General features: G+C 47.6%; 1 protein-coding gene across 3 annotated transcripts in view; it reads left to right on the top strand.

Moving 5' to 3' along the window:
* Positions 1-13,145, top strand: part of TRAPPC12 (trafficking protein particle complex subunit 12) — a 62,745-nt gene that overhangs the window by 7,505 nt on the left and 42,095 nt on the right. For all 3 annotated transcript variants that reach the window (XM_004274917.4, XM_049696456.1, XM_049696457.1), the window contains 2 exons: positions 440-1,657; positions 8,913-9,029. In XM_004274917.4, coding sequence (XP_004274965.1) covers positions 446-1,657; positions 8,913-9,029 — 1,329 coding nt within the window. In that variant the 5' untranslated portion in view covers positions 440-445. The remainder of the gene's footprint in view (positions 1-439; positions 1,658-8,912; positions 9,030-13,145) is intronic.

The following is a 13,145-nucleotide window of genomic DNA, read 5'->3' as shown; positions in this document are numbered from 1 at the left end:
ATGGAGGCTACTGAATTTTAAACCATTTGAATATATAGCTGATAAACTGATAAACATTTTTAGCCGACTTTTATTTTTTAAAGCAGTTTTAGATTCCCTGCAAAATTGAGAGGAAGGTGCAAAGGCTTCTCATCTCCCTGCTGCCCCGACACAGGCAGAGCCTCCCGCATTATCCACATATCCGCCAGATGGTGCGCTGGTTACAACTGATGGGCCTGTGTTGACACATCATAATCACCCGAAGTCCACAGTCTACATTCTCTCTCTCTTGGTGTGGTACATTCTGTGCATTGGAACAAATGTATATAATGATGTGTATCCACCATTACAAGGACACGAAGTCACCATTTTTATAAATTCAAAAACAATTTCAGTAAGATAAAATCATCGTAATAGTAACTGAGATATAAGCTGATGAGTTGATGTGCATTTGTTTCAGGTGACCATGGAGAGTGCTAGAGGTGCCGAGCAGCAGGCGCCCGAGCAGAGTGGCCCAGCCGAGGGGCCAGCCCAGAGCATGGCTCCGCAAGGGCCCCAGGAAGACCAGCGGCAGCTCCTCTATCATGAGGAAACTATTGATCTCGGTGGAGACGAGTTTGGGTCAGAAGACTCGAATAACTTAGTGGACAAGCTCGACGAGCCCATGATGGAGAGCGTCCTCATCTCTGATTCCCCGAACAACAGCGAGGATGGCGCGGGGGACCTGGGTTGTTTGCAGGATGTCGTGGAGACTGCAGAAGGCGGCGCAGATCACAGACGGGAAAGCGTCGTAGATGAAGAAGCGCTGGACGCTCTGAGTGATGATGGTGAAAGTGAGGGAGAGGACACACCTAAAGACGTCTCAGACATGACCCCCAACAGCAGAGCATCGTTGAAGGAAGACCCAGAGCAAGAGGAGGTGAAAGACCTGCCCACCTTTGAGCACGAGGGTGCAGAGGACTTGGGCCCAGGGGACGTGAGGGCGCCCGCAGCGGGGCCAGCATCAGGACTGTCCCCCCGGCAGCCGTCCCCCAAAGACGAGCCGGTGCCCATGTGCACCATCTTCAGCCAGCCGCCGCCCGCCGGCTCCCAGCCCCAGGTCCTGCGCGATGGCTTCGAGTCCCAGATGGTGAAATCGCCCAGTTTCAGCGGCGTGAGCGAAGCGGCCGCCAGGACCCCTCCTCAGGTGGTCCAGCCGAGCCCTAGCCTGAGCAAATTTTTTGGCGATACAACCAGCACTAACTCCTTGGCCTCGGACTTCTTTGATTCCTTCACAACCTCCACCTTCATCTCCGTCAGTAATCCCAACGCCAGCCCTTCAATTCCTGAAAGCTTGTCTTCACTCGCCGCTACCCCAGTGGGGGAAGACTCCCTGGGTTCTGCTGACCCTTCTTACTCCCCAGGGACGGAAAGATCAGAGTCAGGTGTTTCCACAGCTTCTCTGGAAATTCCTCAGTCTCCAAAGCCGTTTTCACAGATCCAGGCTGTGTTTGCCGGGAGCGAGGACCCCTTTGCCACCGCCCTGAGCATGAGCGAGATGGACCGGAGAAACGACGCCTGGATTCCCGGGGAGGCGACCAGGAGCGTGCTGATTTCAGTCACCACCCAGCAGTGCAGCACGGTGTTCGTGGGCAAGGAGGACCTCACCATGCCGGGCCTCAAGTTCGACAACATCCAGGTGAGAGCACAGGGGCTTTAGAGCGAACGTGGGCTGCTGGATGCTTCTCAGCAGAACTGGTGATTCTGTGTCCGCAGCTCATTGCTTTTCATCTGTTTGTGTTTCATGTATATCCATGTGTAAAAAACCTTTCAAGGATTGAAAAACCCTTATTTTTCAGCAGTTCCAAAGATTCTGATTGCGGGAATCTTTATGATGTCACTAGGTAATTTGGAACCCTGCTGATTTCTCTGATATAATGTGGTTTAGGTACTAATCAGAGTCTTAGAAATAAGTACTAACAAGGTATTTGCGTAACAGTTCTCTGAAGTAGTTCTGAACTTTGCGTGATCAGTTTATTTATGACATTTGAGCTCTAGTAAATGATAAATCCCCGTTCCTCTTTTTAGATATGGAAAACTATATCTGCAGTACATATAATGTGCTTGATGTAGAAAGAGTTCTTATAGATTTGGTAAAAAAAAAAAATACGAATGGCCCCTCAAAATAATAAGTCATAAAAATATATAAATATTACATACAGTAAATAGCAATATTAAAAAGCTCAATCTTACCAGTAATCAAAGGTGATAAAGTTATTTTCATTTTCTGTTGTCTAAGTTATTTATAATTATTCCATGTTTGTTAGAATGTGAGAAAATAGCCTGCTTAAGCAGCCCTGGTGGGACTGATAATTTGGTACAAACTTTCTTAAGTACAGTTGTAAAACGCACCTCCAAACGTGCATATCCTTTGACCCAGAAATCCCACCCTTAGGAATTATTTGTAAGGAAATAATCTCACTGATGTACAAATACCCAGCTTTTGGGCTGCCCATCAGAGTGAGGTTTATAATTGCAAAGAACCTGAAACTATCTGAAAGTCCATTATCAAAAGGCTGGTTGAATACATTTGACACATCTTGTTTTTTCAGTGGAATGTTTACGTAGGTATTAAAAATGATGTTATATTGAAATAAATATTTTTATCGTGAAAAAAAGGAAAAATAAAAATGATGTTATAGCAAAATACTTAATGAGGTTCGTATTTTATAAGATGGCATGTAGCTTGCCTTACGTGATAATGTTTTTGTAGGTATGTGTGTACGTCCACGTGAGGTTAGCTCAGTTGCATGTCAGGTGTAGTTTGTCCCGCCCGGGTTGCAGGTGGGATCATCAGTGTCTGTGCCACATGAGGTCTTGCGTGGGTCTCTCCTCTGGGAACTGAAGGAGGACCCTGCGGTCCTCAGCAGGCCCTCCCGGGGGAAGGAGCCCCCCTTCCCACACACTTGGCAGGTCAGAAAGCCCGGTGCAGGCAGTGGAGCCCTGAGCCCCGTGAGGCTGAATCCCATAAGAAGTAGAGTGGCTGCTGGAGAAGTGAGGCCAGTTGGCTGTTTTTCTCAGTAACTGAAGTGAAAGCCTGCAGGTTCCAGATATTTTGCACGTCCGTCTCTACAGCGTATTTGCTCACTAAGCGCATCTTCCTTGTGGGCTTGCTGCCCACCAGGCACTGTCCTCAGCCCCCTTCTCCACCCTCTCAAGCAGAATGTACTGAACATGAATTTACCTTCACAGGGTCTTTTCAGTGAATCACAGTTATGGACTCTGATTTCAGGGATATTTGATGTTCAGGATTTGATGACTTAACCCAGTGGTTCCGCACAGGGTGCTGGGGCCCAGGGCTCCTAGGGTGCATTTAGAACCATGTAGAGGTATTTCACTGTGGTCGCCTGAAGGGCTGGGCTGAGCACGTGAGCTTTCATGGACAGGGCCGGGGATGCTGAATGCCCCGGGGTGGCTGGGTCGTCTCCTGCAGTGAAGCATGTTGGCCGTTCTTGAGTTGGGAACACAAAGTGCTGATGTTCGTTCCTAGTCTAACCCAGATTGAGTCAGGCATGGAGGCCCTTCCTACCAGGGAAAAGCACGGGTTCTGTGATAGCTCCTGCAGCTTTGAAGCTTCCAGGGGGCTCCTGTGAAATAATCAGGGCATCGGGCGGCCGGGGTCGGGGCGCCCACTGCCGGGCAGGGCCCACGCTGGCGGCCAGCCAGGAGACAGCGTGTTTCCTTTCTGCTTCCTTTAAATCTGAAAGCAGTGTCTTCCGCACCTCTTGCAGTTCACAGTGATTGTTTTGGAAACCTCATGGTAAACTGAAATATGAATTAAGAATAGTTCCTAAAATGTCTTTGACTTTCCCATAGAACAAATGTGCTGCTTGTTTCTTCACCTGTGTCTCTTCAGTTGTATACTATCCTTCAAAGAACTTTTCATTCCCAGGATAGAAAAGAAAAACTGTGTGGTTTACCTTGGGAATGCTGTGTTTATTTGCCAGAGGACTTAAGATCGGGGTAGAACACATCTATTAACTCACTGTGCACACCAGGCTTGTAAGAGGTCAGCCAAGCACTTGTTGGATTTACCTGTTCACAGGTTTCTCCCTGTGCCACTGTAACTGTTGCAGCACTGTTCTAAGTCAGCTTTCTAAAACACCTCGAAATTTTTCCAAATTGCTCACCTGTTGGTGCCTAATTAAAAATTCCTTCCTATAGGATAAAATTTGGGGGGAAAATTGTTAAATTGTTTCCTTATGAAGTGACTTCTATAGCAGTCTGGGTTAAGTTAGAGGCCATGAAGGTGAGCGTGTAACACTTCGTCCAACCATATAGCATCAAAAGAGGAATGTCGGCATTTTTAACTAATTAGAGTCTTAGATGGCCTGTGTTCTTAAAGAGATAAATGGAAAGTTTGTGGGGAAATGATCGTTCAGAAATTTTCAGAACCAGTGAAGAATGGAAGTTGGAGAATATTTGTATGAAGCTTGTTCAGTAAGGAGAGAGAGGGGGGGAGTAAAGGAGGGGGAGGAAGAGAGACAGAAGAGATAAGTAAACTAGAAGCAGCAGAACGTCAGTGGTAAAGGTAGTAAGATCGTGAAGGGAAGATAGTAGGGTGGGGACTCAGAATGCTGTGGCCTTGCTGGTGGATCTGGAAACCCAACGTCCAGACTTGAGACTGGGCCTTTCCACCACCCTGTCTGATTCTGCCCCCTGATTCTTTCCTTCCCCTCACCCTTCCTGCAATTTGGATTTGACGGGAATCCCATCAGGGAAGCCCACAGTTTGTGAAAATCCCTTTCCTGGGCCATGCTAAGTCCCTGTGTTGGAAACCTACGGATGGCCGAAGACGTACCTGTTCCTGCAGGTCTGCTAGCTACGAATTCTCTCCCCTTTAAGTCTGAAGAAATTTCATCTTCACTATCAAAGCTCTTTTTGCTGGAAATGCAGTGTGTTTACAACACGTAGACTTGGAGGTTGACTCAGCTTTATTCCTTTCAGCACTTTGAAGGTGTCCTTCCATATCTGCCAGCTGGTATCGTTGCTGATTGAAGTCTGTAGTAATTTTTATCTTTGCTCTTCTGTACCTAGTGTATATGTTTTCCTCTGGTTGGTTTTAAGATTTTATCACTGGTTTTCAGCAGTTTGATTCTGATGTGCCTTCCTATGGTTTTCTTTTATGTTTATCTTGCTTAGGTTTCATTCACCCTGTTGGATTTGTGGCTCTATTATTTTCATCAATTTTGGAACATTTTTGGTCATTACTTCTTCAGTTAGCTCTTCTGTTTTTCACTCTCTCCTCTGCTTCTGGGAACTCCAGTTTCACATATTACTTGATATCACTAATGAGGTCATTAAAGATCTGTTTCTGTTTTTGTTTTCAGTCATTTTTCTCTTTGTACTTAAGTTTGGGATTCTGTCATTCTGTCCTTCAGTTTGTTCATCTTTCCTTCTGCACTTTGTAGTTTGCAGCTGATGCTAGTCAGTAAATTTTTTGTATTTTTTGTCTCTATAATTTCCCTTTAGTTCCTTTCTATATATTTTTCTCTCCTCATTCTGTTCAAGTTTTACTTTAGATCTTTGAGCACATTTATAATAGCTGTTGCACAGTTCTATTCTGAAAATTCCATCAGTGCTGTAATTTCCGAGTCTATTTGTATTTACTTTTTCTTTAGGTCATGAGTCACGTGTGCCTGTGTTTTCACATGTCTAGTGATTTTTTATCAGAGGGTGGATATTGTGGATTTCCTAATGTTGAGTGTCTATATTTTGTCATCTTCCTTCAAAAAGACTTGTATTTTGTTCTAGCCAGCAGATTCCTTTGATCCTTTTCAGGTTTATTTTTTAGCTTCTCAGGGTGAGTTTAGAGTAGCTTGCATACTTGGGTGACCTTTCTGACGCCTGTACCGAGTGCCTGTGTGTCCGAGAGCGCTCTGCAGTGGTCGCCTGGACTGGACATCTCAGCCCCAAGTGAGCTCACAGCCCTGTCCCGGCTCCCTGTCCACCCTTCACACGCACCGTTTACCACTCAGTGGTACCCTCGCGGGCCCATGCGGCTTTCCAGCCCTGCTCTTTGTAGGGTTCCGTCCTGTCTGGTGCTCTGACTGCCAGGTCCGGCCAGCTGCCCTCCAGCTCCCAGCCAGTCCCCGCTCGGCGAGTTCCCTGTGCTCGGTGTGACCCCCGCACCACTGCGTCCACAGTTGCCTTTGGGTTCAAGAGCTCAACTCCTCGTCTCCCTCGTCTCAGATCACATCCTTCTCTGTGTCGAAAGACACCTGTTGTGTCTGTGTTTTTCATGTTCTAGCTGTTTACATTAGGACGATAAGCCCAGGCTGGGTCCCTCTGTGATGGACAGAAGCAGAAGTTGCCGCCGCTGAGTTTGTTCGCCACATTCACAGGTGGGCCTGGCTCCCCTTTCTTAGGTTCCTGATGTGAAGGATGCTGACCTATGTTGAACGTGTGTGTGAGATAGGGAAGGTCTGGAGTGGCCGGTGCAAGCCGTTTTGCAGCCGTCCTAAAGCTGACGTATCAGTGAACAGCTTCCCTTAAATACCGATTTGTTTAGGGCCCCCTACGAAAGGGGTTTAGATCTGTTTTTGTCTTTACAGCTTAATTGAGATACAATTCACATACCACATAATTCACACATCTAATTTACAATTCAGTGGTTTTTAGATTTTTGACAGAGTTGTGCGGCCATCACCCCATCAATTTGTGGAACGTTTTCATCACCCCAGCGGGAAGCCCCAGACCTCCTTGCTTTCAGTCCCCACCCCTTCACCCCACCCCAGCGCCAGGCAACCACTGACCCGCTTTCCGTCTCTCTGGATTCTCCTCTCTGCACACTTGATACAGATGAATCACACGACACGTGGTCTGTCATGACTGGCTTCTCTCATGGAAACATGTTCAAGAGTCATCCGAATTGTAGCATGTGTCAGTGCACCACTCCTTTCTGTTGTCACATACGGTTGACCTTGAACGACACGGTTTGAACTGTGCAGGTCCACTGACTGCTGGGTTACATAGTAAACCTGCGGTTAACACTTTGAGGAACGTCCCAGCTGTCTTCCAAAGCGGCTGCACCGTCTTACCTTCCACCAGCGGCGTATGCGGGTTCCGATGTCTCCACAACCTCGAGTTTGGAGTTTGTTTTGTTTCTGTTTGTTGGGATGTCGTCTTTTTGGGCAGTTTCACTCCCCCGGGACTAAGAGGACAGAGCCCTCCCGGGAGGAGCAGCCATGTTTCTCGTTGGTGCCCAGGCAGAGCGCCGGGCGAGGCTGGGCCACTGTCCTTTCAGCACCACTGCCTGTGACCGCGTGTGTCGTCAGGCTTCCTGACAGTAAAGCCCGAGGCCCGTGCTCTGGGAGTCAGCTGCTCTGGGTTTTGCTTTGACTTCATCCATTAAAACTTAGAAGGCACTGCTGAAGCCGTTCCCACGCTGCAGCGGGGGAGGCCCTCTGCAAGCTGAGGTCCAGCACCTGACTCGTTCACGCTCAGTCTCCCCACGCTCCCCTGCCCTGGGTGCCCTCCCCTGAAGGTTTGCTGATTGGAAGGGGCCCCTGGGGTTCTAGGTGGATCCCACCCCGCATAGCTCACAAGACATCCTGCGGAGGAAGCTTGCTCCCCTCGCTCCAGTGAGCATGGAGGGTCTGCGGCAAAGGTGCTGTGACCCCCGTGTCAGAACTGCCTTCAGCTGAGTGACACGGCGAGAGCCAGTCCATGTTAGGGCGTTTTGTCACGTCTTTGGGCTTTCAGAGGTGAGATGATTGTCAGTTCTACATACGCTCGTGTCTCAGGAACTTCCCTGCTAACTCAGGTGTTAACTAACAGAGAGTTTTAAAGGGCAGGAGATTTTCGCAGTGTGGTCCTATTAACTGAGACGGTTGCAATGATGGAGAAGTTAGATGGGTCTTCCCTCGGCGGCATGAAGATGTGATTTTGCCCTTTCCTGGTTCGCAGTTCCTCTGGCTCGGATAAAACTCCTTGTCTGATAGGAGTTACATTTGTGCAAAGCTTTATGGAGCCATATGGCTGAGTTCTTTTTATTCCGCCCTTTAATTATCCCTCCTAGATCAGTTAGCCACTTCTGTGGTTCTGGCATCTGAAGTATTTCACCTTACCCTCTGAAAGCAAAAACATCATAGAACTGCAGCTTCTAGATCTCTGCCCCTGTGTGAGACGTGCGGCTTGGTCTCTGAGCACCTGGGCCTCCGTCCTGGCTCCTCCCAGGTTCCTCCTGGGTCACTTGGCCGTGGATGATCCCTTTTCCCCTGGCCTCGCCCATCTGTCCGCCCGTATGGTCACTCAGCCCAGGTGCAGGCGGGTCTAACCCGAGGCTTGGGCTGAGGGAACCCCTGTGTGGAGGCTGGGGGGGGCCTTTCCGGAGCAGCCCGCTCCCCAAGCGGAGGGCCCGGCAGAGGGAGGGACCCCTGCTCTCCTTGGGCTCGGGAGAGACACAGCCCTGGGCGGAAGGCAGTGCCCTGGGCCACCACTAACTACTCTAGCCAGGCCCTAGGGGCTCCCGGGGGCCCAGGCCGGCCGGCAGCTTGGCGGGATGCGGGCAGAGGGCGCTCGGGCCTGCCCGCCCCAGCCTGGGTCCCACCGTGCACGCCGCTTCTCCCAGGGGCGGTGTCGCTCACGCCCCCCGTGCCCTGCGCCTCCGGCCCCCCGCCTGGCTTGCTGTGCCCCTTACATAAGCCTGGTACAGGCGCTGGTGCTTCACTGCTTCCTCTCCAAAAGAAAGAGCCGTTCTAAACTGCACATTTGATTAAAGATCGTGATACCTTAGCGTCTGGTTGATTGAAGTTTGACTCTGCTGTAACCACATTTTGACCTCCATACACCAACGGAGAAAAAGGAAATTTGGGTTATAGCTGTGGGTTCTGGTTAGCTGAGTTTAATTAACATTTTATTGTCCTGACATGTTTTTCTTACATTCTTTCAAGGGAGATGCAGTTAAAGACTTAATGCTTCGCTTCCTGGGTGAAAAAGCTGCAGCAAAGAGACAGGTCTTAAACGCCAACTCGGTAGAACAGTCTTTTGTTGGATTGAAACAGCTCATTGTAAGTAACAATGTATTGATTTTCTGTGTGTGTGTGTTTTTTTTTTTGATAAGTCCTGCTTCCCTTCATAATATTTAACCTCCAGTTAATTACTTTGAGTATTTTATCCTAAGCCCTTGCACGTAAATAGAATTTTGTTGGATTAGATAACCAGTCCTGTGCAGCAAGGAGCATCATGTTAACGTACTTTTTATTTTTTAAGTCCAATTTTTAAAAAGCATGATTTCAAATGATCAAATTACTTGAAGCAGTATATACTTTGATTAAATATGCTTCATCAGAAATAACTAGAGTGAAATAATTTTATGTTGATTTTCTTAAAATACTGTTTTCTCCACTTGGCATAGAAGGTTTATTATTAAATGAGTGGATTCCCCAGAAATGCGCACAAAAGCCTTTCTTTATTCATTAACAGGAGTAAGTGCAAACACCAGACAGAGACGCTGTTCTGAAATAGGAAACTCTGACTGCAGGCATTTTAAGCTGGGCGGGGCAGATGCTTCTGGTGGCCTGTGAGCCACTGGAAACTGTCTGCCCCACAGCATCTTTTATGATGTTACAAAAGCTTGTGTCCTCAAAAAGGTCAGTAAGAAACACTTGCTTAAAGAAAAGAGAGAGAGAGAGACCTAAAAAAAAGAAAAGAAGAAAGAAACACTTGCTTAGGTGGTTTGCTGACATTTTCACGTTGAAACCAATTAAAGTTTAGTTTTTAGTAAATGTAAATCAAATGTTTCATTGAGTTCCTTTCACTGAAGTGATTCTAGACTTATTCCCATGAATGAGAAGCTTTGGGAAGGAAAGATGTGGAGATAGTCTATTTTTAAAAGAGAGAGGGAACAGCAAACCTTTAAGTGTCTCTATGCATTATCGTTTGTTAATGAAGTTACAGGTCTTAGAAGGTAACTGTGTCCACGGCCACATGAATCTGGTGGAATGAACATGTCTCCCTTGGGCAGTGGGCCGCTGTCGTTCTCTTTACTTGGCCAGTGTCGTGAGCAGTCGGCTGTACCCAAAGTGTGACTTGTAATGATAAGCTTAGAGAAGACACACGGAGCCACACACAGTCAGTGTCATTAATTCTCAGGCCATCTTTTACCTCCTTTGATTATTCCTGCTGTTAATAAATGTATGCAGTGGTTTGATTGTTTTTCATACATTGAAAATACTTGAGGCCAGTAGAAATTTTATTAACAGTCCTAACAAGGAGACCTGTTTAAGGTGGGAAATGTATTCATAAAAAGACCGTTACCTTGCCCTGGCATTTTAATTATGTCCTAAAATAATTGCTCTCGTCTTTGAGACTAGGGAAGAGTTTCTCAGTGTATTTTCCTAAGTAATGTCAGAGTATTCTGAGATTGTTAACTTACAGGGAAATGAATGTCACAGCCTCTGGAGAAAGACATTTTAATCACTTCAGTGGTGTCATTCATTGTGGCGTTAATGATTTCCTTTGAGTCGTGGGTGGGGAAGAGTTATGTACATACTATCAGTTACTTGAGTGATTTTTATTGGACTATTTTTCTCATCTTTTGGAAGTTGTGGAATGCCTATGTTCAGTTTCTCAAATAGAGTCTATATCTTACTTCCTAGTTTTAAAAAAGTCATATTTATTTAAGCTTAGATCTTTTCCCCATATCTAAATACCTTCATTATCAGAGTTCTACATGTCATATACAATAATTATGAGATTTTTAAGATTTTCTCCACAGCACTTAAAGATTAACATGATATATTTAAATTCTAATTTTAAAAACAATTTTTTTACCAAAACATTTCTGACATCTACTATTGAAAATGGAGGAGGACCACCAAGAATGGGAACTAGAGGTGGAAAACAATGAGATAGAAATAGCACAAGACACTCTGGAGAAATCCGTAATTATCACCAAGCAGCAGGCGGCCTATAATCACAGGCCCCGGCTCGCGCGGGTTGCGGAGCTTGAGGTCCCGCTGTCCTGAGGGAAGGGGGCGCTGGGCGTTAGAGCCAATGCTGTGTGGTCGCCCCGGCCTGTCCTCGGGTCTCCTTCATCCCCTCCTGCACACCTGCTACCTGGCTCGCCCATCAGGCCACCCAGAGCTGTGCAGGGAGATGGAGAGGAGGGAGCAGAGGCCAGCCCTGTCTCCTCCAGCCTTTTTCCAGGAACGGAGAGGGACCCTGACCCTGCCGGCTCTACCTCACCTCTCAGGCAAGTCCGGGGAGCGAAAGAGCATCCGAAAGCTGAAGGCAGTGCTCACCCTTTCGATGCTGGAGAAGTAACCCCCACCTCCCTGCATCCAGCGCACATGTCTGTGCATACGCGCACACGCACGTACATGTATGCACACGTGCGCACGCTTGACGTGTGGAATAGAGGCGGTGTCCACCCTGCATGCTCACTGGAAACTCACACAAGGACAAGAGCTGGAAAGAGTGAAAGTGAAGCAGGAGCCGCTTGCCCGCCACAGCAGCAGGACGGAGGCCAGGGACGGTCCCCACACCGAGGGGCCATGCAGGATTGGCACGGGGTACATGTGTGGGAAGAGCCGCATGGCAGGTTATTGGGGAAAGAAGGGAATGAACTGATGGATGAAGGGCATGGCATTAACTGGATGTTCAAGTGGGAAAATAAAAAGACAGCTGCTTCTAAGCACACCCAGAAGGGAATTCCAAGTGAAGTAATTTCAAAAAATAGAAGAGACTCAGGCCAGAGAGGCACTTCTTAACAAGACACAAAAAACTAAACCTTCCAGGAAATATCGATAACCTGACTACTTTGAAATTTAAAACTGTGTTTAACAAAAACACCATAAACAGCATTAAAAAATGAGAGAAGGTATTTGAAATACACATCAAGACCTTCGTCTAATTTATAAGAAACAGATACAGCCCGATAGAAAAACAGGCGAAAGATATGAAGATGCAGTTCATGGAAACCAGACAGCCAATAAGCATGGAAAAAATGCTCAGCCTCCCTGGGACCACAGAAATCTCAGTGAGACAAGAGTGTCCTGCGTGTGAACCCCATCGTGTTGGTAGCACCAGATGTCAGCAGGGGTGCGTGGGCGGGGCGCCTGAACCAGAAGGGCTGCCTTGCAGAGCAGTTGAGCAGCAGCTGGTAAAATCCATGGCTTGTGCCGCTTTTAATCACATACTTTAGGAAGACTCTGTATATGTTCATGAAGATATATTCAGGAATGTGCTGTCTGATTTGTATTGGCCAAAAACTTTATTGAAAACCTTAATATCCGGAGCAGTTGACACACGTGCACGAGAGCCACGTTCATCAGTGTGGATGAATCTGCAGACAGTGCTGAGCAGGAAGAATGAAGCGCGAAGGCTGCCCGTGATGCCCCGGCTCGTGTGCGTGCTTGAAAACGAGCTGCTAACCCCGCAGCCTCAACTCTGAGACCGGGAGAGCCCCGGAGACCTAGAACTAGTTTGGCCGCAAAACCTGCCTTGGCCAGGTTCACCCGGTGCCAGCCCTGGACGTTCTCCGCGTCTGTCCTCCGGCCCTTCCTGCCCTGCCCCTGCTCTCCTGCTTCCCCGTTGGAGAGGGGGCACTGGGAGCTGGAGGGGTGCGGCGAGCTCCTTCCTGGCGGCAGTCCCACGGCCACAGCTCTCCTGCAGGCGTCACCTCTGGCCTGCGCTTGCTTCTGTCGCCCGGCCCTGACTGCATCGCGCCCCTGCGAGGTGCCCCTGGCCTGGGCCACACTCCTGTAGCAGCCCCTTCACCCAGCGCTCCTGGAACCCCTGGGAACAGTCAGTAGCCCCTGATTGCTGCCAGGCCTCTGGTGGACAAGACAGTTTGTGTTGATCCCACTCGGCGGGAACAAAAATATTCCTGTGCCTGGAAGTGTCTTCGAAGTACACAGTAAACTTGTAGTTAAGCCACGTAAATATTCTGTCAGGAAGGATATTATTTGGGAATCATAAATTGTAAATGGTCAGCTTTTCTAACAACTTCTTCTTTATGTTCTTTCCCTTTTTTTGTTTCTTTTTTTCTTTTTCTTTTTTTTTCTTTTTTTTTTTCTTTTTAAATTATGATACAAAGAAATTCATTTCATCTCTCTGTTTCCTCTGCCACCATGTCTGACTCTCAAACCAGAAGATAATCAGATTTAACATAGAGATTAGAG

Source organism: Orcinus orca, chromosome 13 (assembly GCF_937001465.1).
Source record: "Orcinus orca chromosome 13, mOrcOrc1.1, whole genome shotgun sequence".
Taxonomy (NCBI): domain Eukaryota; kingdom Metazoa; phylum Chordata; class Mammalia; order Artiodactyla; family Delphinidae; genus Orcinus; species Orcinus orca.
The sequence above is the reverse complement of the archived record's forward strand: the minus strand, read 5'-3'. Positions and strand labels throughout refer to the sequence as shown.